Below are 25,000 nucleotides of genomic sequence, written 5' to 3'. Positions count from 1 at the left end.
GCTAATTTGTAATTTTGTTAATACCCAGTGGAGTAGAAGTGAGATCATGTATGGGTCGGAAAATGGGAATTATAGACAGCTCTTTTTTTTATTTTTTTTTTATAAATAATTGATGAATAATTGAATTGTCCAGTTTATTCCAGTAAATCAGGGACTGGAAAAGGAAACTGTTAAGATATAATGTGGAGCAGAACATTTTATTAGCTTAATGATGCCTCCTCAAATTAAAAAGACTTAAAAAAAAAAGTACACTTGTCTACATGGAGATGTTATTGTTTTGCCTGGAATGTTCCAATGGTATGACATTAAACATATCCATCTAGTATTTATTCATTACAGGTGTTTCTGTTGCTCAAAAATACAATACTTCTGTGAATAGGAGCGCCTCTCCACAGAGCTGACCTGTAACCTGCTCGGCTCTCTCATCATAGATAGGTTTAATGTATACTGTGAAATATTGTAGAAAGCAATAATAATATCCATGGATATGTTACACAGTGCATCTCTAACTCAGCTAAACTCAAAATATCCATGTTTTGATATAAGAATGTTATTTCCAACCTGGGTTTACAAGTCCAGCAGAGGCTTCCACAGAACACAACTGTTTTTGTACAGATACCAGAATAAATTGCTTTATTAACAGTGATATATTTTCATTTTGGCAGATGTATTTATTACTTTAGCTGCTATTGATTTAGCTGCCTGTAGGGCTGGGTATTGTTTAAAGGTAAAAGTAGGGAACCAAAAGAAAAGTGAAGGTAGTACTGGTAAAAAAAAAATGTACTAAAGATTTTTGCTTTCACTATCATTTTACTTTTTTAGATGGTGTGGCTTTTAATGTTGTTTATCATCTAATGTTACAGGTGCATTGTGTAACTTTTCTGGTGGAGGGTCCATCAAATGCTTTTCTTCATGGAAATGCTTTGAGGCAACCCTGCAAACAGTCAGAATGTGTTTTTCTAGGTATTTTTGGGCTATAAAACCACCTGTAATTGAATAGATGTAAAGTAGAGCTGTTTAATGTCACACTGTGGAACATTCCATGCAGATCCATGACATCTCCATAGAAAAAAAGCAGGTGACGGAGCCCCAAGAAATAATTTACATAGTACTTTTTTTAAGGTGGTACATTTATAGATGTTGTGGTTTTTGGTGTTGTTTATCTTTTAATGCTAAGCTCCGACTGTTTTAAATGTACTTGAGAAAACAAAGTGATTAGATAGGTGCTCAAACTGCTGAGTGTCTGGACCGTGAGCCTCATTGCCATGACAACTTGTTTGTTTCTCTGTAAAAGTCCATACTCAAGTCCTGTCCCTAAACTGTCTCCTGCTCTGCTTCTGTTCAACCTGAGTCCACCTCCACTTCCTAATTTGAGACTGCCCTCCTCTTCTCCTCCTCCTGTCTGTACATCACAGACTGCATTCAAAAAGAGAGGCAAAATTATGGTGTACAAAGCTCATTTATCTTAAAATTTTCATCAACACTCACATTTTCTCTGTATTTTTAATCAAGAGGTTTATATTTCCTACAAAGATCTGACAGATAACAGTGAAAGTCATTAAAACATAGTGTCATGCATATCATTTTTATTGGGAATATGATTGTGGACACTTGGCTGAAAGCTGCACTATGCAACTTTCTGGTTGTTGGTTCGTCACCTGCTTGTTTCTATGGAGATGTCATTGCTCTCCCTGGAATGTTCCTCACTATGTCATTAAACAGCTCTACCTTACATTTATTCAATTAAAAGGTGGTTTTATAGCTCAAAAACACCTACAAAAACAGACACTGTGACTGTAAGCGAGGCTGCCTCTCCACAGATTTGACCTGTAACTTGGTCTGGTTTTCCTCTCCATGAAGAGAGAAAGGTTTAATGTAAAACATTCCAAATGAAACAATAACATCTCCATGGATGAAAGCATTTGACAGACCCTCCACCAGAAAAGTTACACAATGCACCTTTATGATTTCAACACTCACATTTTCTCTCTATTTTTAGTCATATTCAGTTCAAATTACAAATGAACCAAGAAGTTTATATTTTCTACAAAGATCTGACAGATAGCCATTAAAACAAATGTATGTTAATAACAACTGCAAACTACTACTGCAAAATTTACGACTCCTTTAATGTTTGTATTATGATGTTAAAAATGTCAAGCTCTATAGTCAATTCAAGGAAAGGGCTCTAAATCCTATCATTTTAAGACAAAATAATTTAATGTTGAGCACAAAATAATGTTAGTTTCTCATGTGGTCTTAAATAGATCAAGGTAAATAGTTGCTCTTCGAGATACTAGTTTTAGTGTTGTTTTTTTCCACAGTCATGAAACATGTCACCTACTTTTACTACATGCTACTCCTTCTCACACTAGTAAAGCAAAATCGGGGCAAGACAAAGAAAGAAATGTTTCACTGGGACGTTAGCTCTGACCTAAATTACACTCAATAATCCTGAGCAAACACAATTTAAAACAAACAAAATCAATTTATGGTCCCTCCCCTTTGGCCCTCTGTGTTTGAGTCCAGTCTGTGCATGGAGTAGATGAGTCAGTATTTACTCACTGCCATTGTCGGAGTCTTCGCTGCTGCTCGGATGCCTGCTCCTCTTCATCATCGTAGTCTGTGGAGCGACAGCCAAATTTAATCCAAAAATCAGAGATGTGGAAATATCTGGGAACAAAATTGATATTTTTAGTGTATGGAATCATAACAGATGAAATTACATTCAGTTCATCTGGATCTGGATCTCATTCTTATTCACAATTGGGACACATCACTTAAAAATGTAGAAAAAAAGCAAGCTGGAAACCAACACAAAAAAAAAAAGTCAATAAAACTAAAATGATTTCATAACATGAAAAAAATAAAAACAACAGTATTAGCTCTCATGTTTTATACGGCATTTTTCATGTATTAAAAGAATGATAATATTTCTTGTTTTTTTATAAATGTTTATTGTAGAATTAAAGCGTGTTCGTGGTTCTCAGTTGACAAGTCTCGGACTTCATTTCCCATCATGCATCTGCATAAATATTACCCGGGCCGTAGCGACTCGTTTTTAGTATTAACACAAGTAGCGGCTCTGTAAAGCTGTCTATGCGATATAATTAAGGTACAAACTAGTAAAAATTTGATCAGATCTCCTCGTGTGTGATGGGCGGGATCCCGCATTACGTAACTGCGCCGCTAGCGCTGTTTACATTATGCAACATGCTGCCAAAGTGTGTCACGCGTCTTAAAATAGTCCACCTGGAACTACATTTACAGTAGTTTGACTTTCGTTATATAGTACACCTAAGCATGCACTCTTAAAACTCGCGTTTTGTGGTTAAACTGGGTTGTTAAAAACATAAAGCCTACTTTTGAACATGAGACTAGCCCCCAGCTACGCACCACATCAAAGTAAATCTGGCTCAGCGCTAGCGGTGTTTAGCACTAGCTAATGCCACATAGCATGCGCTTTATCTGCTTTAAATCGGGCACACAGCTATAAAGTCTATGCCTCAAACACCATATGAACGTATCATGTACACTCGAACAGGTTGGTAATATGTGACTGTAGGTTAATAATGTTATAAACCTCATTAGAACTGGTTAGCTTCTATAGTTAGCATGCTAGCAGCAGCTAATGTTTGTTAGCATCGCGTATCGCGTTGTCTCATGGTTCACTCCCCTGATGAAACTAGAGCAACCTGTCAAAGGTTAGGGGTCAATTATATTCTAGAAAAATCCCAAAAATATTACATTTACAGATTTAAACATCAGATCGCTTTATCATTCAAGCATTTAAGTGGTTTATGCTTCGGCTCTGCAGAATTTAGAGGTTTTCTCACAAAAATACGGCTATGGTTAATCTTTGGCGCCATTTTAAATGACGGAGTGCGTTAAAGAAAACAAACTGCGAACATAAACTTGCAAAAACCACGAGGAAAAAAGCAGTTGCACTATTCATAAGAAACACGAGAGTTTTAGAAAAAGTGGAGGGTACGTACAGAGCACAGGCCGATCAGAACTGGAGCTACACTTTGGTGCAGCGCAGTTTGCAGAGTTCCGCCTGACACAAACAGCAGCGGGCGGAGAGGCGGACCAGCCCCGGCTTCTGTGCACCTCCGCCCGGCGACACGCGAGGGCAGCACCGCCCCGAATAAAGTAGAGAACACAGTGTACTTTCCTCAAAACACGAATGGAAACTGCAGCAAAAATGCACAATCACGATATTCCGGAGTGAGGAGAGCAGCAGAGTGTGTGGAGCAGAGCCACGTTGCCCGGAGTCTGATCAAGTGTAAACAACGTGGATGTGGGTGTGTGGGTGACGCAGCTGCACTGCCCGCTGCTTTTGGGAACAAGAGCGCACGGCTTTAGCTTTTAAAGGCACAGAACCAGAAATAAACATCTACCAGCTAATAGTGAAGTGACAAGTATCGATAAACAACACGAAATGGTCTCCAACAATAATACAAAAGCTTTAAAAATGTATGCTAATATGAAAAGACCCCTGCTATTCTGAATGAGTTTTAGCCTTGTCACCTGTGCCAGCTTTGTGTTCAGTTTTTGCAGTTTGACACTTTTCTCAGGGAGCATAAACAATGGGTGAAATCTTTTCTATGTATCCTGACTGGTATTGTACAATAAATGGAAAAAAAAAAAAAAAGACTAATCTTACTGCAGTACTGCCTAATTATTGCACTTCCCATACTTAGACTACCAGTCAAGAGACTGGACACACCCTCTCATTCAGTGTTTTGTTTTCTTTTTTTCTCTCTCACTATACTGCTTTCTACATTTTAGATAAATACAGAAAACATCAAATATATGACAACATGAAATGCAGAACATGAAAAACATTGAATGAGATGGTGTCCAAGCTTTTGAGACTCAAACAAACAAGAAAAAAAAAAAAAAAAATCAGATAGTTATATTCACACGTTTGAGTAATCCGTATTAATTGTCTGTCTCCAAAGCTCAAAATATTCAGTTCCACCTTGTGATGTCATGTACGTAGTGGTAGTTTTGAAGTTAACAGCAGTTCCCTTTAGTTCAGTAGAGACTGGCAATGCTAGGGCTGAAATGATCCAAATGATTCTAGTGGAGCACTTCCTGTATTAAAACATGACATCACAAGGTGGAACAGAATGTTTTCAGTTTGAGAGAAGAACTATAAATGTGTAGGGTTAGTGTGTTAAACATGTGTGAATGAAACAAAACATAACTCCAGGTCTAATGTTAGTGATGAGGAAACTAGATTAGAACAGATCAGAAAATAGTGTAATATGGACTCTTTAACATTGGAATAATAAAATGCACCAGAACTTGGTAGAGCTATCTCTTGGAACAAAGGCAAACGAAAAATTCAATTTGTCAACTGGACAAATGTTTATTTAGGTTGGAAAATTGACAAATTCAATTTCAACTTTGTCATGGATTCTAGCTGGACGACTGAGGGATTCTACACACCTCTTGGAACAAAAAACATGTTTTAAATAATAAAAATAGTAATAAAATGAATAAAACCAATTCAAAACACGTTATTTTCACACATTTTATGTATCATTGACACATTTGAGAGTAGTTATGTTAAACAGTGATAGGAAAAGATTAAAACACACTATGCACAGTACATATTACATCATAACTGTTGAGGAATGTTGCATCCCCTGCATAGTCTTAGCAAGTACCCATCCAGTTCATTGTTGACATTTCTCTGTTAGCTCTGGCGTCATCCAACTATTACAGAGCTTGTCCTTCTTTACGTTATCAGGTTCTTGGTTAACTAGTCTCACAGCAGTGATGTGCTATGCTCTTCTCAATTTATCTCAGCCAGCACGTCTCGAGCCTGTCCTTAGCTCCTATTTAAACTTTCTTGTGTAGAAGCCTACACTGTTAGTAAATAAACTTCTCCTGCCTCGACATCCAGAGTCTTCAGCCTCTCTGTACAACTCTAGGACACGTTACAGGCACCTTATTTTCCCTAACAATAGCGACCAAAGCAGTTATCAAATGAGATGATGTGACCAAACACAGTTAACAAATAATAAACAAAACAAACTGCATAGTTGATCAAATAGTATTTTTTGACCCTTATCTGTTAATATTAAGAAATCAATACATTTCCTGGATACATGTACTGGCTATTGTAATTATAAAAGGTAAGACAACGTGAAATCATCTCCACACAACATGTACAGTGAATATGAAGTGCATAATACATTAGTAATAGCATAATGCCCATTATCGATCAGTGATGGCTCAGGAATTGGTTATCAAGTTAATGGATAAAGGAAACAGTCCTTCTTTAAAAACACAGAGGATCAGACAGGAGTCAGCAGAGGAAAAACCCAACAGAAGTGGAGACATTTTACATTTATGGATTTTTACACATTTTAGGACAGTGATTCTTGAGTAACCCCTAAACTGTATAATTCTCCATGAAGATGGTTTGGCTTTGTCTGGAATGTTTCACAGTACGGCATTAAACCTTTCTATCTTGATGGAGAACAAACCAGACCAAGTTACAAGTCAGATCTGTGGAGAGGTGACCCCGCTCACTTTTTTTTTTTAGGTATTTTTGAGCTATAAAACCACCTGTAACTGAATAAATGTAAAGTAGAGCTGTTTAATGTCATATAATTCCAGGCAGGTGATGGACCCCCAACCAAAAAGTTACATAGTACACCTTTAAGTAAGTAATAATACAAGTCATAATTTGATCATCTGTTCACTATTATACTGTACATTATTTTACAGTTAGTTTACATGTAGTTTTATGTAGAAGTCATTTTCACTCAGTATTTCACTGCTGACAGAAATTACATTACAGCAATTTTTGTTTCTTATTTATATTTGTGCTAAAGTGGAGCTGGTGGCAAAAGTGTGTTGGTTGTTGCATGCTAGTTGTTGTTAGCTTTAACATTACAGTTCAACCAAGCCCATGTTTCTGTCAATCATCAGAACAGCTTTGTACTGTTTTCCTTATGACCTCTTGTATATAACTGTGACATAGTGTATTTATATCACGATATTTCTGTTTTTTTACTTTACTTGTGCATATACATTTACAAAATTATGTTTTATTTGACTCCTGTCTGGTCCATGTACCATTTGTTCTTTTCAATTTCAATTAAGAACAAAAAACAATAAAATGGGAAAACAGTTTATTTCATTATTCCTTTTATTGTCAAACAAAAAACAGATTTCAACCTCTATTTCCAATATTTTATGCTGCAAGACGGTCTTACCTTCTTTTATAGCGATGCGTTTACTTTCGCTTCTTAGAAAGTCGTTGTTGAAATCGATATGGAGAAATAGGAAGCAGCGATAAACTGAATTCACACACGCAGCACTAAGCAGCAAAGCAACATATAAACCAGAGAATAAAATCTCAAAATTGAAATGGGCACAATGACTGTTTTTTGATTGGTGTTATTTGAAATTAACTTTAATTTAAATATTGGAAATAGAGGTCAAAATCTGTTTTTTGTTTGACACTAAAATGGAACTATATTAATTACTGTTTTTCGTTCTTATTTAGAAGTTTTATTACCTTTATTTTTTTACATTTTGTTATTGTATTATAAGGATGTGTGAGCTGCTGTGTCCAAGTCATTTCCCTTGTGGATCAATAAAGATTGTCTATGTCTAAACTCCGCTCTGGTTTCTGTGAGTTGTGTAAAGCTCTTATAAACTCATCATGGTGAGTAATTCGGATGCTCTGAATGCATAAGATAAGTGAGGAAGAACTTTGGACCACTGCAAACCATTTAAAATTAACTTTTTTGTTTTTCATTTTTTTAACACGGTAAAAATCAGTTAGAGCACCTTTATTTAATACTCTTATCCTAACCTCTGAAGTAGTTATAGCCTTGAATCATTCCTAACAGTTATTCATTAATTCTCTGTCTCCTATAAGTCTTTTTCACATAATGACTTGTTCACATAATCTTAAATCCATGTGCCCAAGTAGTTTTATTTTTGTTTTGTTTTGTTATCTGATGGCGAGGATGGCGTCGTAGCACTTCCCCGTTCGGCTCACCTGGACGTCGTGGAAACCGGTCTTATTCAAAATGGCGGTGTACTCGGAGGGGCGTCTCTCTCTGCCTTCGGTCTGGACCAGCATGTTCAGGGAGAAGACCTGAGCTGTGATGGGACCCCTGTGGTTCTCAAACAGGAGGGCCTCCACCAGAAGAACGCCCCCTCCTGGACACATGACAGAAACATGCTATGTGTATGTGATGGAGGAGGCGGGTTTAAAGAAAGTGTGGGTCATGATTGCCAGGTCTAAGGAGGATCAAAAGTTAAGCTTTCCCTCTTTTTATTTAAATGAGAATCAGCTGGCTAATGTAACAAAAACAAAATACTTGGTCTATATTATTAGAAATGACTCCTGTGATGATGATGAAGATTCAGTGTCAGTGTTATTAACTGTATTCTTAAGTGAATATGCTGGCATGTGAATTCCACATGTATACAAACGATGTCAAAATGACTCTTTTTAGATCAGACTGTACCCCACTGTACACAGCTCAACTACGGTGTCATTACAGCAAAGCAAAGATGAATAAGATGAAGGTGGCAAATAATGATGCTCTTAGAATTCTGCTAAAGACTCCAAGGTGAGAAAGTGCTCATGCTTTGTTTGTGACTGCAAATATTCCCACATTCCAGGCTCTAATGAGGAGCCTCATGTATACATTTATGTGTATGTTAAATGAATCAAGAAATGGAATTATAACATGTTTGACTGATATTAAGAAAAGTGACACCCAATATTATTCTGACATCTGGAAATATTGGAAGAGCAGCTGTGTGTTTTAATTCTTCAGACCTTATGTCACTGTAGGTTTTTGTGTGTATGTGCGTGTGTGTGTGTGTGTGTGTGCATGTGTGCGTGTGTGCGTGTGTGGGTGCAGGTGGGTTTATATATTGTGGCTGTGTGTCTTTCTGTGTACGGTTTGGACCCTGAGTCTGTAAATAAAGTTTTCTATATAAAGGTGCACTGTGTAATTTTTCTGGTGGAGGGCAGTGTTGGGGAGTAACAAATTACATGTACCAGAGTTACATAATTAGAGTACAAATGATGAGTAACTGTATTCAGTTACAGTTACTGTTTCAATGAGTGGTAATTGGATTACAGTTACTTTGTTGAAATAAATGGATTACACTGCGGTATTTTCCTGTTTTCACATTTTGGGCTATATCCCTTTTTTAAATTTTTTTATTTTTATTTCAGTAATTCCACTCATTGCTGGAAACCCAAACAGAACATGGCAATAAGAGCGACATAAACATCTTGTTAACATTGGTGCATCAGTCACACAATGGACGAGGTCGTTAATAATCAGTGTTGATAATAATCTGACTCTGCATCATTTTGAGTAAAAAAGATCCAGTATTACAGATTTTTACTGGGCTGGTGCCTTTATGTTTGTACTGAAAGTGATTTTCTTTTTAAATAAACAATATGACACCGAACAGTAGGTGGACATAATTTAAGGTGATCTCATAAACAAATCATTTCTCTATCAATAATATTTTTAATCTGGTTAAGGAAAGACTGGTCTTTTTATTCTCTTTAAGCAAACAAAACATTATAAATTAAGATTTCCTTGTCTTTGCTTCTCTACAGTAAACAAAAGTCTGTTCATGGAGACTTGGGCTCAACAAAGAATTTGAAGAGAACAAACAAGAATTTTCAGGATGTGGTTGGTACATTCATGTCGTTTTAAAAAGACAAATGACAATATCAAGTAATCCAAAGTATTCAGATTACGTTACTCACTTTAGGTAATTTAATGGATTACGTTACAAACTACATTTTGGGGTATGTAATCTGTAATCTGTAGGGGAATACATTTTAAAAGTAACCTTCCCAACACTGGTGGAGGGTTTGTCAAAAACTTTTCTTCATGGAGATGTTTTTGCTTTGTCTGGAATGTTTCACAGTACAGCATTAAAACTTTCTATCTTCACGGAGACCAAACCAAGTTACAGGTCAGATCTGCGGAGAGGCGACCCTGCTCACATTCAGAATACCCGCTTTTTTTGTTTGTTGTTTTAGGTATTTTTGAGCTTTAAAAACTGTTTATGGACAATATTATGAAAAGTAAATGAGGAGATTTGGAGGCCATGTGTGTGACTGCACCTATACTGTAACTTTATTTTATGCCATTTTACTTTTATTGTATTTTTACTGCTGTTTCAGAACTATATGTGGCTCGCACCAAAATATTTAATAAAAACAAGTAAAATAAATAAATAAAGCCCTCTGTAATTGGATAAACATAAGGTAGATCTGTTTAATGTCAGACTGTAGAACATTCTAAGCAGAGCAATGACATCTCCAAGGAAACAAGGAGAGACAGAAAATTATGTTCAATATGAGGATATGTTTTTGTCAATAAATATTACTGGCAATGAATCCAGCTTTGTTCCGTAATAATCCAGCTTCGTTCCATAATAATAATAAGAGTGGAGTGTACAGTTGAGGGCTCCAGTCTACAGCCCTTCAGCCCTTCAGCCCTTTAGTTTTTTCACTTCTTCACTTCTTTTCCTGAATGAGACGGGAGCTTCTCTGACCTGGTTTACAAACGCTGTGGATCCTTCGTAACAGAGAGACACACTTCTCCTCGGGCCAGTCGTGAATGATTCGAGCCAAAACAAAAAGATCAGCCGAAGGGAGGGCATCAGTGAAGAAATCTCCTGCAAATTCAGACAAGCTTAAGAAACACAGTGAGGCACAAGATTATCTGTTTCTTGTTCATATTTGATTTAAAAGGATTACACAGAGATTACACAAAATTGACTCTTGTAATCTTTAAAGGTGCACTGCGCAATTTTTCTGGTGGAGATGCTACAGCTTTGCCTCAAATGTTCCATGGTATGACTTTAAAAACACATTTCCATCTAATATTTATTCATAACAGGTGTTCCGGTAAATGGAGGCAACTCTCCACAGATCTGACTTGTAATATTGGGTAGTGCTGTAACCTGCTTGTCTCCCTTGTGATAGGCAGCTTTAATCTAGACTGTGGAACATTCTAGACAAAGCAATAACATCTCCATAGAGACAAGCAGGTGGCGGACCCTCCAATAGAAATGTTACACAGTGCACCATTAAGTCATGTTAGAATGTTGTTCCCTTCTCAAAAACAGACCTGGAGTTGTGTTTTGTTTTATTCACACATGTTTGAGTAACTCTTTATTATTAGTTTGTCTACATCTACCAAAGCTCCAAATGCTCTGTTCCACCTTGTGATGTCATGAAGCGGTAGTTTAAGTGAACCGCTCCTTTTACCTTTAGTTCAGTAGAGATTGGAAATGAATCTAGTGTAGTTATGTCTAGGTGTATGGCGTTTAAAAACACAGTGGAGCACTTCCTGTATTACCACATGACATCACAAGATGAAACAGAGTGTTTTCTGTTTGTGAGAAAAACTCTGCAGGGTTTGTGTGTTTGTGTGTTAAAGTTGCATTCAGTGTTGTACAAGTTCACACTTTTCATGAACTAGTTCAAAGTTCAGTTCACACATGTTCAAAGTGAACAGTTCATGTTCATAGTTCATCATTTTAATTTAGAACTAGTTCAAAGTTCAGTTCATTTTATTTTTAGGTGAGAAATGTAAATGAAAGGCTGAACTTATTTTTCAAACTGACTTCCAGTTTACAACAACTTTACAACATATAAACCATAAGCACTATAGAGCCATATCAGTCCGTTTGACATTATAATGTGTTTAATTCAGCTTTGACACATTTGTTTACGTCTTAGAGAAACAAAACTTAAAACTGCATGGCTAATTTGCTGTAAGACGGTGGAAAAAAAAACTGTAAACGGTGGAAAAAAGCGGCTTTGTCCTTGTGCACTGATGCATCAGCTTCTGTCGGCCTAAAGGACACAACTATATGTGTTCTTTTAGTGACAGAGGGATGTCACTGCAACTTTGGACGTGTAATTTGTAGAATGCAAAGTGATAAGGGCAGTTCTATTGGAGCAGCGTGTCCTGCACGCGGAGATTTCAAAAAATCCACCCTATTTTTTGACGCGTATCCCCATCAAAATACACAGAGAGCATTTATCTTTTGTTGTATATTTTGCTGTATTTGTGCATTTATCATCAGCACAACGTGCTCCTGGGCAGTTCTGTATCCTGTGAAAGAGCCCAAGTCCAGAAAGACTGTTCATTAATGCTTTCCCATTGAGAAACACAGAGCTGGAGCCACGCCCTCACGAAACCACTGCCGCGCGTCAACGCAAGTGCGGCTGCACCGGCAGCTGCAGCAGGACACAGACACACGGCATGGCTCTGTGTTTGTCAATAGGAAAAACGATCAAACTTGACTGGGAGCGTTTAGCTGCTTGTATCAGGTCCACAGTGAAACTAAAAAGTGCGAGCACGCCTCTCATCAGGTGAAAACAAATTCCGACGTTTAATTGAACCCCAACAGTGACGTACATCGTTCATCTCACATAATTTGAACAAATTCACGTTCAAGTTCTTGCTTGATTTACAAAAGTGCTACGTTCAGTTCAAAGTTCACGGAATAATGAACGTGTTCACTGAAAGCATTCTTTTGAACTCATTCATGCACAACACTGGTTGAATTGTGTAACTTTTCTGGTGGAGGGTGTGTCATGTAGACTTTATGGCTTCGTTTGAAATGTTCCACAGTAGCATTAAACGTATCTTTGAATTTATTAAATTCCAGGTGTATTTATTGCTTAAAAAAACCTGAGCATGGTCGCCTCTCAATAGATCTGACGTGTAACTTGGCGTGTTGGTGTCACTTTTTTGTCTTCACGGAGGTAAGATACTGTATGTTTAATGTAATACTGTGAACGATTCTTCTGGACAAAGCAACAACATCTCCATGGAGACAAGAGGGTAAATGATTCTCCTCCAGAAAAGTTACACAATGGACCTTTAAACGTGTGAATGAAACAAAACACAAGTCCAGGTCTGTTTGTGATCAGGAAACATTAGAACAGATCAGAAAATAGTGCAATATTGGCCCTTTAAAGATGCATTGTATAACTTTTCTGCTTTGCTTTGTCTGGAATGTTTCACAGTATAGGCATTAAATCTTTTTATTTCCACGGAGACCAAACCAGACCAAGTTATAGATCAGATCTTTGGAGAGGCGACTTTGCTCACAGTCAGAATGTCTGTTTTTCTAGGTATTTTTGAGCAATTAAACCACCTGTAATTGAATAAATGTAAAGTAGAGCTGTTTAATGTCACACTGTGGAACATTCCAGGCAGAGTAATGACATCTCCATAGAAACAAGCAGATGAAACGAATTCCCAACCAAAAAGTTACACAGTGCAGCTTTAGGTGAATTCTAAGTAGACTCTGACCCTTCTGAAATGTGATGTCGTCGTCTTCTTGGGTGAAATGCTTCTGTGCAGCTTCAGTGACGGACGGCAGGTCGTACACCGTCACAGTACACGAGGGGTACTGTCTGCTCAGCTCACGAGCCAGGGCCCCACTGCATCCTGGGAAATACACAACGCAGGTCAAAGAGTGAGAGTGTGGCAAAGTGTTACGCAACACTTTATACAGTAGTATCAACAGACAAACTGAACAAAACAAACCGGACGTAGACAAACTTTATTGATCCACAAGGGAAATGATTTGGACATGGTAGCTCACACATCACAATATAATAGAATAACAAAGAGAAACAATATATAAAATGGTAAAAATACATTCTAAAAAAAGAACAAAAATTGAATCTGTGCCTTATGCCTGCTTATTTCACTGTATGTAAAGCACTCTGTAACTGTTAAGAAAAGAGCTATGTAAATAAAATAATATATAATAATAATAATAAAAAATAATAATAATAATAATAATTTGAAGCAGAAGTAGTAGTAGAAGAACTAGTAGTACTAATATTAGTAGTAATATTAGTAGTAGTACTAGTAGTAGTACTAGTAGTAGTAGTAGTAGTAGTAGTAATAGTACTAGTAATAGTAGTAGTAACTGTAGTAATAATAGTAGTAGTAGTAATAATAGTGGTGATAGTAGTAGTAGTAGTAATAGTAGTCATATAATAGTAGTAGTAATAGTAGTTGTAGTAGTTGTAGTAATGGTAGTTGTAGTAGTAATAGTAGTAGTAGTAGTAGTAGTAGTAATCCATATAGCACATAGTCATTTTTAGAGTATTTGAGTATTTGCAGTGGGATTAGGCGAAGCAAATTTATTTGTGAAGCTCAATTCAAAGTGGACACGGGACAATAAACAAAAACATGGTGAAGGTGTCTTGGACACTCGGGTGAAGAGAGGGGCTGAGCTGTCAACTGATCACCACCTGGTTGTGAGTTGGGTTCGCTGGTGGAGGAAGAAGGCGGAAAAACCTGGCAGACCCAAGCGTGTAGTGAGGGTCTGTTGGGAACGTCTGGCGGAGCCTCTGTCAGAGGGACCTTCAACTCGCACCTCCGGGAGGACTTCTCCCGGATTCCAGGGGAGGCTGGAGATATGAAGTCCGAGTGGGCTTCATTCTCTGCCTCTATTGTCGATGCGGCTGCTCGGAGCTGTGGGCGTAAGGTCTGTGGTGCCTGTCGCGGTGGCAATCCCCGAACCCGGTGGTGGACACCGGAAGTAAGGGATGCCGTCAAGCTGAAGAAGGAGTCCTATCGGGTCTTGTTGGCTCGTAAGACTCCTGAGGCAGCTGATGGTACCGGCGGGCCAAGCATGCTGCAGCTCGTGTGGTTGCGGAGGCAAAAACTCGGAGCTGGGAGGAGTTCGGGGAGGCCATGGAGAAGGACTATCGGACGGCCTCAAAGAGATTCTGGCAAACTGTCTGGTGCCTCAGGAGGGGGAAGAAGTTCTTCGCCAACACTGTTTGCAGTGCGGGGGGAGAGCTGCTGACCTCGACTGGGGACGTTGTCCGGCGGTGGAAGGAATACTTTGAGGATCTCCTCAATCCCACCGTCACGTCTTCCGAGGAGGAGGCCGAGGCTGGGGACTCGGAGGTGGACTCATCCATCACCCTGGCTGAAGTCACTGAGGTGGTTGGAAAGCTCCTTGGTGGCAAGGCTACGGGGGTGGACAAGATCCGTCCTGAGTACCTTAAGTCTCTGGATGTTGTGGGTCTTGGCTGACATGTCTCTTCAACATTGCCTGGCAGTCGGGGACAGTACCTCTGGACTGGCAAACCGGGGTGGTGGTCCCTCTGTATAAGAAGGGGGACGGGAGGGTGTGTTCCAACTACAGGGGAATCACACTCCTCAGCCTTCCCGGTAAGGTCTATGCCAGGGTACTGGAGAGGAGAATCCGGCCGATAGTCAAACCTCAGATCCAGGAGGAGCAGTGTGGTTTTCGTCCTGGCCGTGGAACACTGGACCAGCTCTACACTCTCCATAGGGTGCTCGAGGGTTCATGGGAGTTTGCCCAACCAGTCCACATGTGCTTTGTGGACTTGGAGAAGGCATTCGACCATGTCCCTCGTGGTGTCCTGTGGGGGTGCTCTGGGAGTATGGGGTCCGGGGCCCTTTGCTAAGGGCTGTCCGGTCCCTGTATGACCGGAGCAGGAGCTGTGTTTGCATTGCCGGCAGTAAGTCAGACCTGTTCCCGGTGCATGTTGGACTCCGCCAGGGCTGCCCTTTGTCACCGGTTCTGTTCATTGTGTTTATGGACAGAATTTCTAGTCAGGGGCCGGAGGGGGTCCGGTTTGGGGGACCACAGGATCTCATCTCTGTTGTTCGCAGATGATGTTGTCTTGTTGGCTCCATCGAGCCAGGACCTGCAATGTGCACTGGGGCGGTTTGCAGCCGAGTGTGAAGCGGCTGGGATGAAGATCAGCTCTTCTAAGTCTGAGGCCATGGTTCTCGACCGGAAAAAGGCGTCTTGCCCTCTCCGGGTGAGTGGAGAGTCTTTGCCTCAAGTGGAGGAGTTCAAGTATCTCGGGGTCTTGTTCACAAGTGAGGGGAGGACGGAACGTGAGATTGACAGGCGGATCGGTGCAGCTTCGGCAGTGATGTGGTCGCTGTATCGGACCGTTGTGGTGATTTACCGGTCAGTCTTCGTTCCTACTCTCACCTATGGTCATGAGCTCTGGGTAGTGACCGAAAGGACGAGATCGTGGATACAAGCGCTTGAAATGAGTTTCCTCCGCAGGGTGGCTGGGCGCTCCCTTAGAGATAGGGTGAGGAGCTCAGTCACACGGGAGGAGCTCAGAGTAGAGCCACTGCTCCTCCACGTCGAGAGGAGCCAGCTGAGGTGGCTCGGGCATCTGTTCCGGATGCCTCCTGGGCGCCTCCCTCGGGAGGTGTTCCGGGCATGTCATATATATAAAGGTTGATTAAAAATGGAACTTAACATTAAAATTTGAATTATTCATAACTGTAACATTTTTAAACTGTCAGTTTAATTATCATCGTTATATAATTGTAAATCGCAGTTATTTTGGCCATTATAATTGTGACACCAAATGTCAGTGTTGTCCCATACCTAATGCAAACATCTGACAAACCCTCCACCAGAAAAGTGACACTCTGCATCATAGAAAATGCACTGTGTAAATGTTCAGATGTCCTACCTCCAAGGTCGACGATGGTTTTAAAGGGCGAGAGGTCGAACGCCGTGACGATGTCAGGTCCATCGAGAATCCAAGAAGATTTCATCAGACCCATGAACTTCAGCATGTCCTCCTCCGATCTGAGAGTTCCACAGAGAAAAAGGTTTAAAGCTGCAGTATGCGACTTTTTGGTTTTGGGTTCAGTCATCTGCTTGTTTCTATGGAGATGGAATGTTCCACAGTGTGACATTAAACAGCCCTACTTTACATTATCCAATTACAGGTGGTTTTATGTGACAAAAATAACTCGAAAACAGACATTGTGACTGTGAGCGGGGTCGCCTCTCCACAGATGTGCCCTGTGACTTGGTCTGGTTTGGTCTCCATGAAGATAGAAAAGTTTAATGCCATACTGTGAAACATTTCAAAGCAATAACATCTCTGTGAAGAAAAGCATTTGACCATCTATGACGTCCATAGAAATTTATTTTGTATTTTAAACATTTTAAATTGCAACACTGATCTAAAACTACTTGATAAAAGAAACAAGTGCTGGTTTATGGTAGAACATTTCCTTTACCTGTAGATGGTTTCAAAGACCTGATCTGCTGGAAGCCCAAAGGTTTTCTCATTTTGGTTCTTTCCTTCCCTGAACAAAAGAAAAAAAAAAAAAGAAAGAAAAAGTGTTAAATGAATCACAAACTAGTGAAAAGTGGTGATAGAATTGTGCATAGTGTGTAGTGGGTATTTCTTTATTCCCAGGATCCTTCCACCAAAGACCACTTTGTGGCACTCCTCTGGAGTCGGCTCCACAGCTCCTGGAGCGCTCATGGAACAGGCTCCAGAGGAGCGACTGCACCGTGTCACGTGAACAAATCAAACGTGATAAAACTCTGAGTGGTAATAAACATCAGTGTTTCTACAAACAAAAAGTGTTCAGAAGTATTTTTGATCAGATGATCATTTGATCCCCAGTTCCGTTGCTGCATTTGTCCTGATTTGAATTCATTTGATCTGATAAGAGTGTGATCTGCAACAATGTGGCTAAAACAGCAAAATACTGTATTTACTTCTTTTTTTTATTGTGTAACGAGTTTTATTTTATTAGAGTGCATTTTACTGCTTCAATAAATTCGGAGAGCACTGTTGACAATTTGAAGCCCTCCAAGGTGTCCATGCATCCTCGGTAAAACAACCAAACGGATGAGTGGAGCGTGGAGGACGTGAGGACTTTGAAGGAAGTAGAACAGCAGTGGGCGGAGCTCTGATGACACGGATCTGTCCAGAGTGTTTCAGAAACTGAGGTGATTGGAAAACACCGAGTGATTTTGTAGTATTAGGGCTGTGCTTTAACAATACAGTTTCTAGTAGGAGATTTTGCAGTGACGTTTCTGAGGTGCTGAGCATACATATATGTTTATGGGGGAGTGTTCAGCAGTTACCATGGTGACACAGTTCACACTTTAACACACACAGCCAGAAATGTTTTAAGATTGTCTGAAAACAAAATGAATTTAAATATTTAACACATTTTCAGGATCAGCACGAGTTCATGGTTTTGTTTAAGAGTTTGATTTTCAAAAAAAAGGTGAGAGGGACTAAAAAAGTGCAGTAATTACAAGTTGTGTTTATCCGTGGGTTTCAGAATAAGGACACTCGGCATTAAAATTAACAATTTATAACAAAATATTTTATCAGTTGAATGGGGAAAAAGTCTCAAAATGTTGCTTTGGAAGAGGAAGCTGAAGAGTTACTGACCGGACAGCGTCGGCCAAGTTGTTCCACAGAGGGTAGATGGTCTGGGACTGGTACAGGACCATGTCGTGCAGAGACCTGGGGCTGTTTTTGGTCAGATACAGGTTCGACACATCAGTGCTGCTGTAGAGGGCTGAAAGAGAACAAACAGGATCAGGGTTATAAACAAAAGTCTCTCGTATACTCCTCTGCTCCACTGAGCTCTTCATCTAGAACGCCTGTTTCTTGGCAACTCTAGCCTCAACATCTTTCTACCCATACAGTATATCCACTGTCCTCCTCTGTACCATATATTCTCTGTTTCTCCTCTGTACTTGGTTCATTATCCCTTCTTACTACGTGCCCCTAAAAAACTATAACTTTACCAATAACCATAAAGAGTTGTATTGTGCACAGTGGCAAATAGAAGCAGCATTGTGTAACAGAACAGAGAAAACATTGTACAAGTTCAGAATATATGAGTTGAGTTAAAGGTGTAAAGAGACAAATGAACTCCAGATGTTTCCTGTTTGGGCACAGAGGGGAAGAGAGAGTCCAAACAGCTGCAGAGAACTTATCAACAACAGACTGGTACAGAACGTCAAAAACATGACAGATGTGTGAAATGTCAACAGAGACACTTAGGCTCTGTTCAGACTGCAGGGCTTAATGCTCAGTTTGGATTTTTTGTGAAGTCAGATTTCTTTGCGAGGTTGTTCACATTCCCAGGTAAGTGTGACTTATATGTGATCTCCAGTGAACTTTAAACATCCCAAAAGTGTCCTGCATCTGCACTGGAGGACACGACGACGTCACACGCAGAGAGTGTGCTCAGTGTTTGCGGAAGTGAGCACTGAGAACCTGGCGATGCCTCGGCTCAGAATCGTGACGTTTGTGGCTTGTTGATGATGAGTAGGTGGATGAATGTGACCTGACCATTCAGACTGAAGTCACATGTCAAAAGATTGGACATTTATCAGTTTTAAGAGCACATATCCAGTGGCCTGGGTCGCATTTGTCTGTGTCGTTCAGACTGACATTAAAAGATCAGATACAGGAGCATAAGGGGCTAAAAATTCAGATTCAGATCACTTCAGGCTGCAGTCTGAACAAAGCGATAGAGATCCTGGTACATACATTTTTTGCAGTAACATATTCATATCACTCAATCCACTGCACCTCTGTTCTCTCAGACCTCTGTCCTCTGTCCTCTCAGACCTGTCCTCTCTGACCCTTGCCCTTTGACCCTTGTCCTCTGACCTGTCTCTTTGCTCGTGTCCACCTCCAGGATCTCAAAATCAACATATTCATATCACTCAGTCCACTGCACCTCTGTCCTCTCAGACCTGTCCCCTCTGACCTCTGCCCTCTGTCCTCTCAGACCTGTCCCCTCTGACCTCTGCCCTCTGTCCTCTCAGACCTGTCTCCTCTGACCTCTGCCCTCTGACCTGTCTCCTGGCTCGTGTCCACCTCCAGGATCTCGATTCCGACCAGAGCGTCCAGGAGTCTCTCTGCTCCGTCTGAGCTCAGGTTCAGTTTGGCCGCGACCTGAGCCGCGCTCAGGGGGTCAGAGGTCAACAGGAGGTCAAACACTCCCAGCTCACACGCAGAGAAGATGATCTGAAGCAGAGGAGGAAGAGAGAGAAGAGAGGGATGAAGAGAGAGAACTCAAGGTTAAAGTGCCTGTGACAGGTTAGACGACTCATTTTACCAAAACACAGTCAAGATCATTATTTAAGATTTCGCTTTCAAATTTAACTTTTTCCTCACTTTGGCCAATTTGTAGTTTTTTTTTAAATGTTATTTTACTTCCTGCTTGGGTAATGACCGAAAGGACGAGATCGCAGATACAAGCGGACGAAATGAGTTTCCTCCGCAGGGTGGCTGGGTGCTCCCTTAGAGACAGAATGAGGAGCTCAGTCACACGGGAGGAGCTCGGAGTAGAGCCGCTGCTCTTCCATGTTGAGAGGAGCAGTTGAGGTGGCTTGGGCATCTGTTCTGGATGCGTCCTGGGCGTCTCCCTCAGGAGGTGTTTATGTCCCACCAGGATGAGACTCTGGGGCAGACCAAGGACACGCTGGAGGGACTATGTCTCTAAGCTGGTCTGGGAACAACTCGGGGTAACCCTGGAGGAGCTGGAGGAAGTGTCTGGGGTGAAGGAAGTCTGGGAGTCCCTGCTTAAACTGATGCCCCTGCGACCCAACCCCGGATAAGAGGAAGAAAATGGATGGATGGACTTCCTGGTTGGAAATCCTGACATCCCACTAGGGAATCCTAACATAAATGTTACCTAACAACCATACAGTAGACTGGGCCAAAACCAAAGAACTAGAATAAAATCTTCTTCTATTCTTCTATCTAGTTCTTTAGTTCTTATAATAGCAGATAGATACATTTTATATTATAGTTCTTATCCATGGCCAAACCCCTCTCATGTACACTGCAATTACTGTAATATTTGACTAATTTAAATGGACCTCCCATTATTCGTAATTTTTTTAAAACCTTCCTAAAATATTTGCTCTTGGTCTGGGCAAATTGCGAGACCGACTGAATGCCTTGGACATGTCTAATGATGTGTAATATTTGATGCACCTGTCACATTTGTGCAATAACAATGTTGTGATCATTCTGATGCCAACTTGAAAAGATTGTAGACTATAAAAGTAATCTTCATTTACAAAATACACAGTCTATGTCACTGTTGTCTTATTTAGTGCAGTTTAGTCCATTGATTTACCTTAGAAATCCTGAATCCGTTGAAATATTCCAGAAGTTTAAAGGGGTAGTCCAGTTCACTTTGGGAAAGGTGTTCTGCCATGCTGCTACTGCCGACGGTGGTGCGCTCTAGGAATTTACAAACTTCAAAATACAGTCAGATTTCATTTATTTGCCTTTATTTATGCAATATTTAAACCGCTTAACGTTACCTCTTTTGATATGTGCCAGCTCCGTGCAAACCGTGGAAGAGAGGAGTGTCTTGGTTGTCCAAAATCCGCAGTTTGAGCTCGTTTTTGGGGTATAAATATCCAAAATGTCGGGGGTTGTCAGCGGGGGAGCTCTCGGTGCTTGGAAATTGGGCAAAAATACCTCATTTCTTCTGCTTCCTGTTCCTGTTCCTCTGAGAGCTAAATCAAAAGGTCAATATTCAGGATCAAGGATGAGCAGGGAGCAGTGAAGAGGAGGAGGAGAATTCGCTGCTTTTGGTGAATCCGCAGTTCGATAAAAAACTACAAGTCCCAGAAAACGGACTACAACAAGCGCAGCGTCCTCCACTACTGCGTCTAATGAGAATTATCGAAACCTGTCAGTGTGTAGAGCCGATGTTTTTTATCACAGTAGTCTACAGAAAGTGGCGTAGGATCTGTACAAGTACGCGCTCTAAAAAGTTTCACATGAAGCACCTCGGACGCGATAAAAGCACAGAACAGACTCACTCACCAGCAGCTCACGCACGAATCACACAGAGAACAAGTATATAGTGCAGGGTCGGGTGTATCAGTCGGACAGAAGATGACGCGTTTGAGGATTAAAAGGCAGATTTCAGAAAAACGGAGCAGCTGCAGTACCGGGTTCATCCGCAGCAGCAGGCGGCGCTGTCGACCTGTTAAAGATACACCGTTTATTTACCACATTTTCGTAGATTTACTTAGTTATAATTTCGTTTTTATTATAGGCGTGTTTATATTCTTTTTTTATCATTTCACTTGACCATGTTATTGTATGTATTATCTTTAATTATTATTTTATTCTTCACTAATCAAAGAATATAATTTGTAATTCTAAGCTAAAGGAACCAGAATTTCAAAATAAAAAAAAAACTGGGACACTCTTGGTTTGTGGTGGTTGGTAATAATAAAATTATGAAACGAGTGCATAATAAGGAAAACTGTTCTGCACTTGGCTCATTCATGACGAACCTGTGAGTTAGTATAGTCACATTTTCTTATGTTTTGGTCATTTTTTAAGCAGCTTTTCTGTATTTTACCTCTACAAATGTCAATGTATGCCACTTTTTACTGTTGCAGGGATCAGACTGGTCCAAAATAGGGACACCTGGGACATTTCTTGTAAAAAACTGGGACAAATCATTGGTTTTGGATAAACCTGCTGGGACAAGGGACACAGAGCTCTAAACTGGGACTGTCCCTGGTAAATAGAATGTCTGGTCACACTATTCTAAGCAAATACACCTTATTCCTGCCCAATTTTGTCTCTAAAACAGACCAGGGCATTGTACAGCTGCTGGGCCACATACAGTCCTTTGTTTGACTGAGTGGCACCTTGGTTAAACAGGGATCCCATTCATCATTGGAGAATTTGGGAAACGTTTTGTATCTTAAATCAGCATCAGAAAATCAGTTCATTTGTGTAAAATGTTGAGTTTTTATGTGACAAAGTCATACTGCACTGATTCTCTGGAGGCTTTAAAGTGACTTTATCGCACATATTCAACTGATTTGTTTTTAACGATCGGCCCCCAAATCCTCATGGCGACACCCACGGCAACTTCCAGAGTAAGACCTCCACTGCACCTCAAGCCAGAACCCAACACCAAACCCGTCCAATTAGATTTCTTTATTTGAGTGACCCATGTAAAACGCAGCTCATTGTCTCCATCATTTACAAACAAAATCACTTTTCTCTTACTTCACATGAAGAGTTTATTGTTGCACTCGTTGATTCTGCAGAAATGTAAAAATTATTTTCAGTCTCTTGTGATGTTTTTTTTTTTCTTTTTAAGCAGTCATATTTGTTTATTTATTTATTTGAGACACAGGAATGATGCTTGTCACTGGAGGCCCTGCTCTGTTTGAGCTTCTTTTAAAATAAAGCTCAGATTAAATTCTTAACACAGTCTGATTATATAAAAAAGACTGAGACTGCATGAACCCTTGCACTGGCAAGGGTTCATGCAGGCTCCTGAAAACGTGGTCTTTAAATCACTTTTGTATTTTTTCTTGAACTTTCACAAGCTCTTAAAACATGTTTTTTTTGGCAGTTTGTTGAACATTCTGCCATAGAGGTACATGTACAACACCCACAGCGAGAAGAAATCTGTATTCTAGAGTAACTGTAATTCTGCCATATAAAAATATAAAAGCTTGTGTATTTTGTCTGTCCCTTTTTTTAGCGGACACTATTTGTGTCCCTGTCCCAGTGGATTTGTCCAGAACCAGTGATTTGTTTCAGTTTTATACAAGAAATGTCCCAAGTGTCCCTATTTTTGAGCAATCTGATCCCTGCCAACAGTAAAGAGACACATAAACTTTAAGTAGAATACAGAAAAAAAGCTGCTCAAAAATGTCAAAAACACGAAGAAAATGTCAAAATGTCTGTTTTTGTAGGTATTTTTGAGCTGTAAAACCACCTGTAATTGAGTGAATGTAAAGTAGAGCTGTTTAATGTCACACTGTGGAACATTCCAGGCAGAGTAATGACGTCTCCATAGAAACAAGCAGGTAATGAACCCTCCACCAGAAAAGTTACACAATCCATCCATCCATTTTCTTCCACTTATCCGGGCCGGGTCATGGGGGCAGCAGTCTAAGCAGGACTCCCAGACTTCCTTCACCCCAGACACTTCCTCCAGCTCCTCTGGCGGGACCCCGAGGTGTTCCCAGACCAGCCCAGAGACATAGTGTGTCGTGGGTCTTCTCCGGGGCCTCTTCCTGGTGGGTCCCGTGTGACTGAGCTACACAATGTTACACAAGTTACACAATTGGTCTTTAAAATGTTTGTGCATGTTTTGTGAATAAATAAAATAAAAATCAATCAATAAAGCTGCCATTTTGAATTCTTATTAACCAAATTGATTTATTGATGCTCGAACAGTCCCTCTGCTCAGACACGCGCACACACACACACCAACAGTTAAATACAGAACGCGGTGATACAGCAGAGCTCACGTGGCTGCACATGCTCCATCATAAACCATATTTACAAGAAAAGATTCAAAAACAAAAACAGGAACAAAAAAAAAAAGAAAAAAAAAAAAAAAAAGGAGGACAAAAACAACATCCTGATCCCAAACAACTAAATCCAGCAACATTTTATCATTTCATTCGGGATTGGACAAAAATTCACCCACGGTTTTTAAAAAGGAGAGAAAGAGGAACACAAAACAAAACAAAACAAGGTAAGGTAAGGTCTCACTTCATAAAAACTACACTTTAATTAGCCTTAAAACATAAACAAAGACTTAATTCTAATGAACAAAGGCTTAGAATTGATTTAATGAAGAGGTTTTAGGTGTTAATTAACAAGTAACTGAGCCTGAATGAATCTTAGTTAATAACAATTTGCTCATTATGAATAAAGTCACTGTGGATGCTTTACATAACTTTTCTTGACATCTCCACATAGTTTTGCCTAGAATAATCCACAGTACGGCATTAAATTTCTGTATCTTTGAGCAGAAGAGCATTTGAGGACACCAGATCAGACTTGAGGTCAGATCAGTCGTCAGGTTTCATGTTTTTCAGAGTCGTTTTGTAGCAATAAAAGCAGCTGGAATTGAATAATAAATGCAAGATATAACGTTTAATGCAGCACTGCGGAACTTTCCATGGAGACAAGCAGGTGAAAACAGTTCAACAGTGCAACGTTAAAGCTATTTAAAGTGTAGTTGTTATCGAAAGCGTTCCCCCCAAAAGTAAAGGGTTGATTTGGCCAATACGGAGTAGCATAAAATGAGAATTCTCACTACATTGGTATGGCAGTAACACTGAGTACTTGTATTTACAG

General features: G+C 40.1%; 1 protein-coding gene across 3 annotated transcripts; it reads right to left on the bottom strand.

Annotated features, from left to right (window-relative positions):
- Positions 1-5,357: 5,357 nt before the first annotated feature.
- On the bottom strand, positions 5,358-21,791 carry asmt2 (acetylserotonin O-methyltransferase 2). 3 transcript variants are annotated; one of them, XM_020924573.2, is made up of 10 exons: positions 21,695-21,783; positions 21,184-21,381; positions 20,994-21,115; positions 19,702-19,873; positions 18,278-18,407; positions 17,100-17,168; positions 16,541-16,659; positions 13,356-13,493; positions 10,576-10,698; positions 5,358-8,196 (listed from the first exon to the last, which is right to left on the bottom strand). In XM_020924573.2, exons 3-10 carry the CDS (start codon positions 21,072-21,074, stop codon positions 7,985-7,987), a joined length of 1,044 nt encoding a protein of 347 aa, XP_020780232.1. In that variant the 5' UTR covers positions 21,075-21,115; positions 21,184-21,381; positions 21,695-21,783; the 3' UTR covers positions 5,358-7,984. The 3 variants fall into 3 exon arrangements, with proteins under 3 accessions (XP_020780232.1, XP_020780231.1, XP_020780233.1); XM_020924572.2 differs by having other exon boundaries at positions 21,184-21,791; XM_020924574.2 differs by having other exon boundaries at positions 20,994-21,100; positions 21,184-21,791.
- Positions 21,792-25,000: the final 3,209 nt, after the last annotated feature.

Source organism: Boleophthalmus pectinirostris, unplaced genomic scaffold (genome assembly GCF_026225935.1).
Source record: "Boleophthalmus pectinirostris isolate CB_2022bp ecotype Guang Dong unplaced genomic scaffold, ASM2622593v1 HiC_scaffold_779, whole genome shotgun sequence".
NCBI lineage: Eukaryota > Metazoa > Chordata > Actinopteri > Gobiiformes > Gobiidae > Boleophthalmus > Boleophthalmus pectinirostris.
This window is presented reverse-complemented; position numbering and strand designations above follow the sequence as displayed.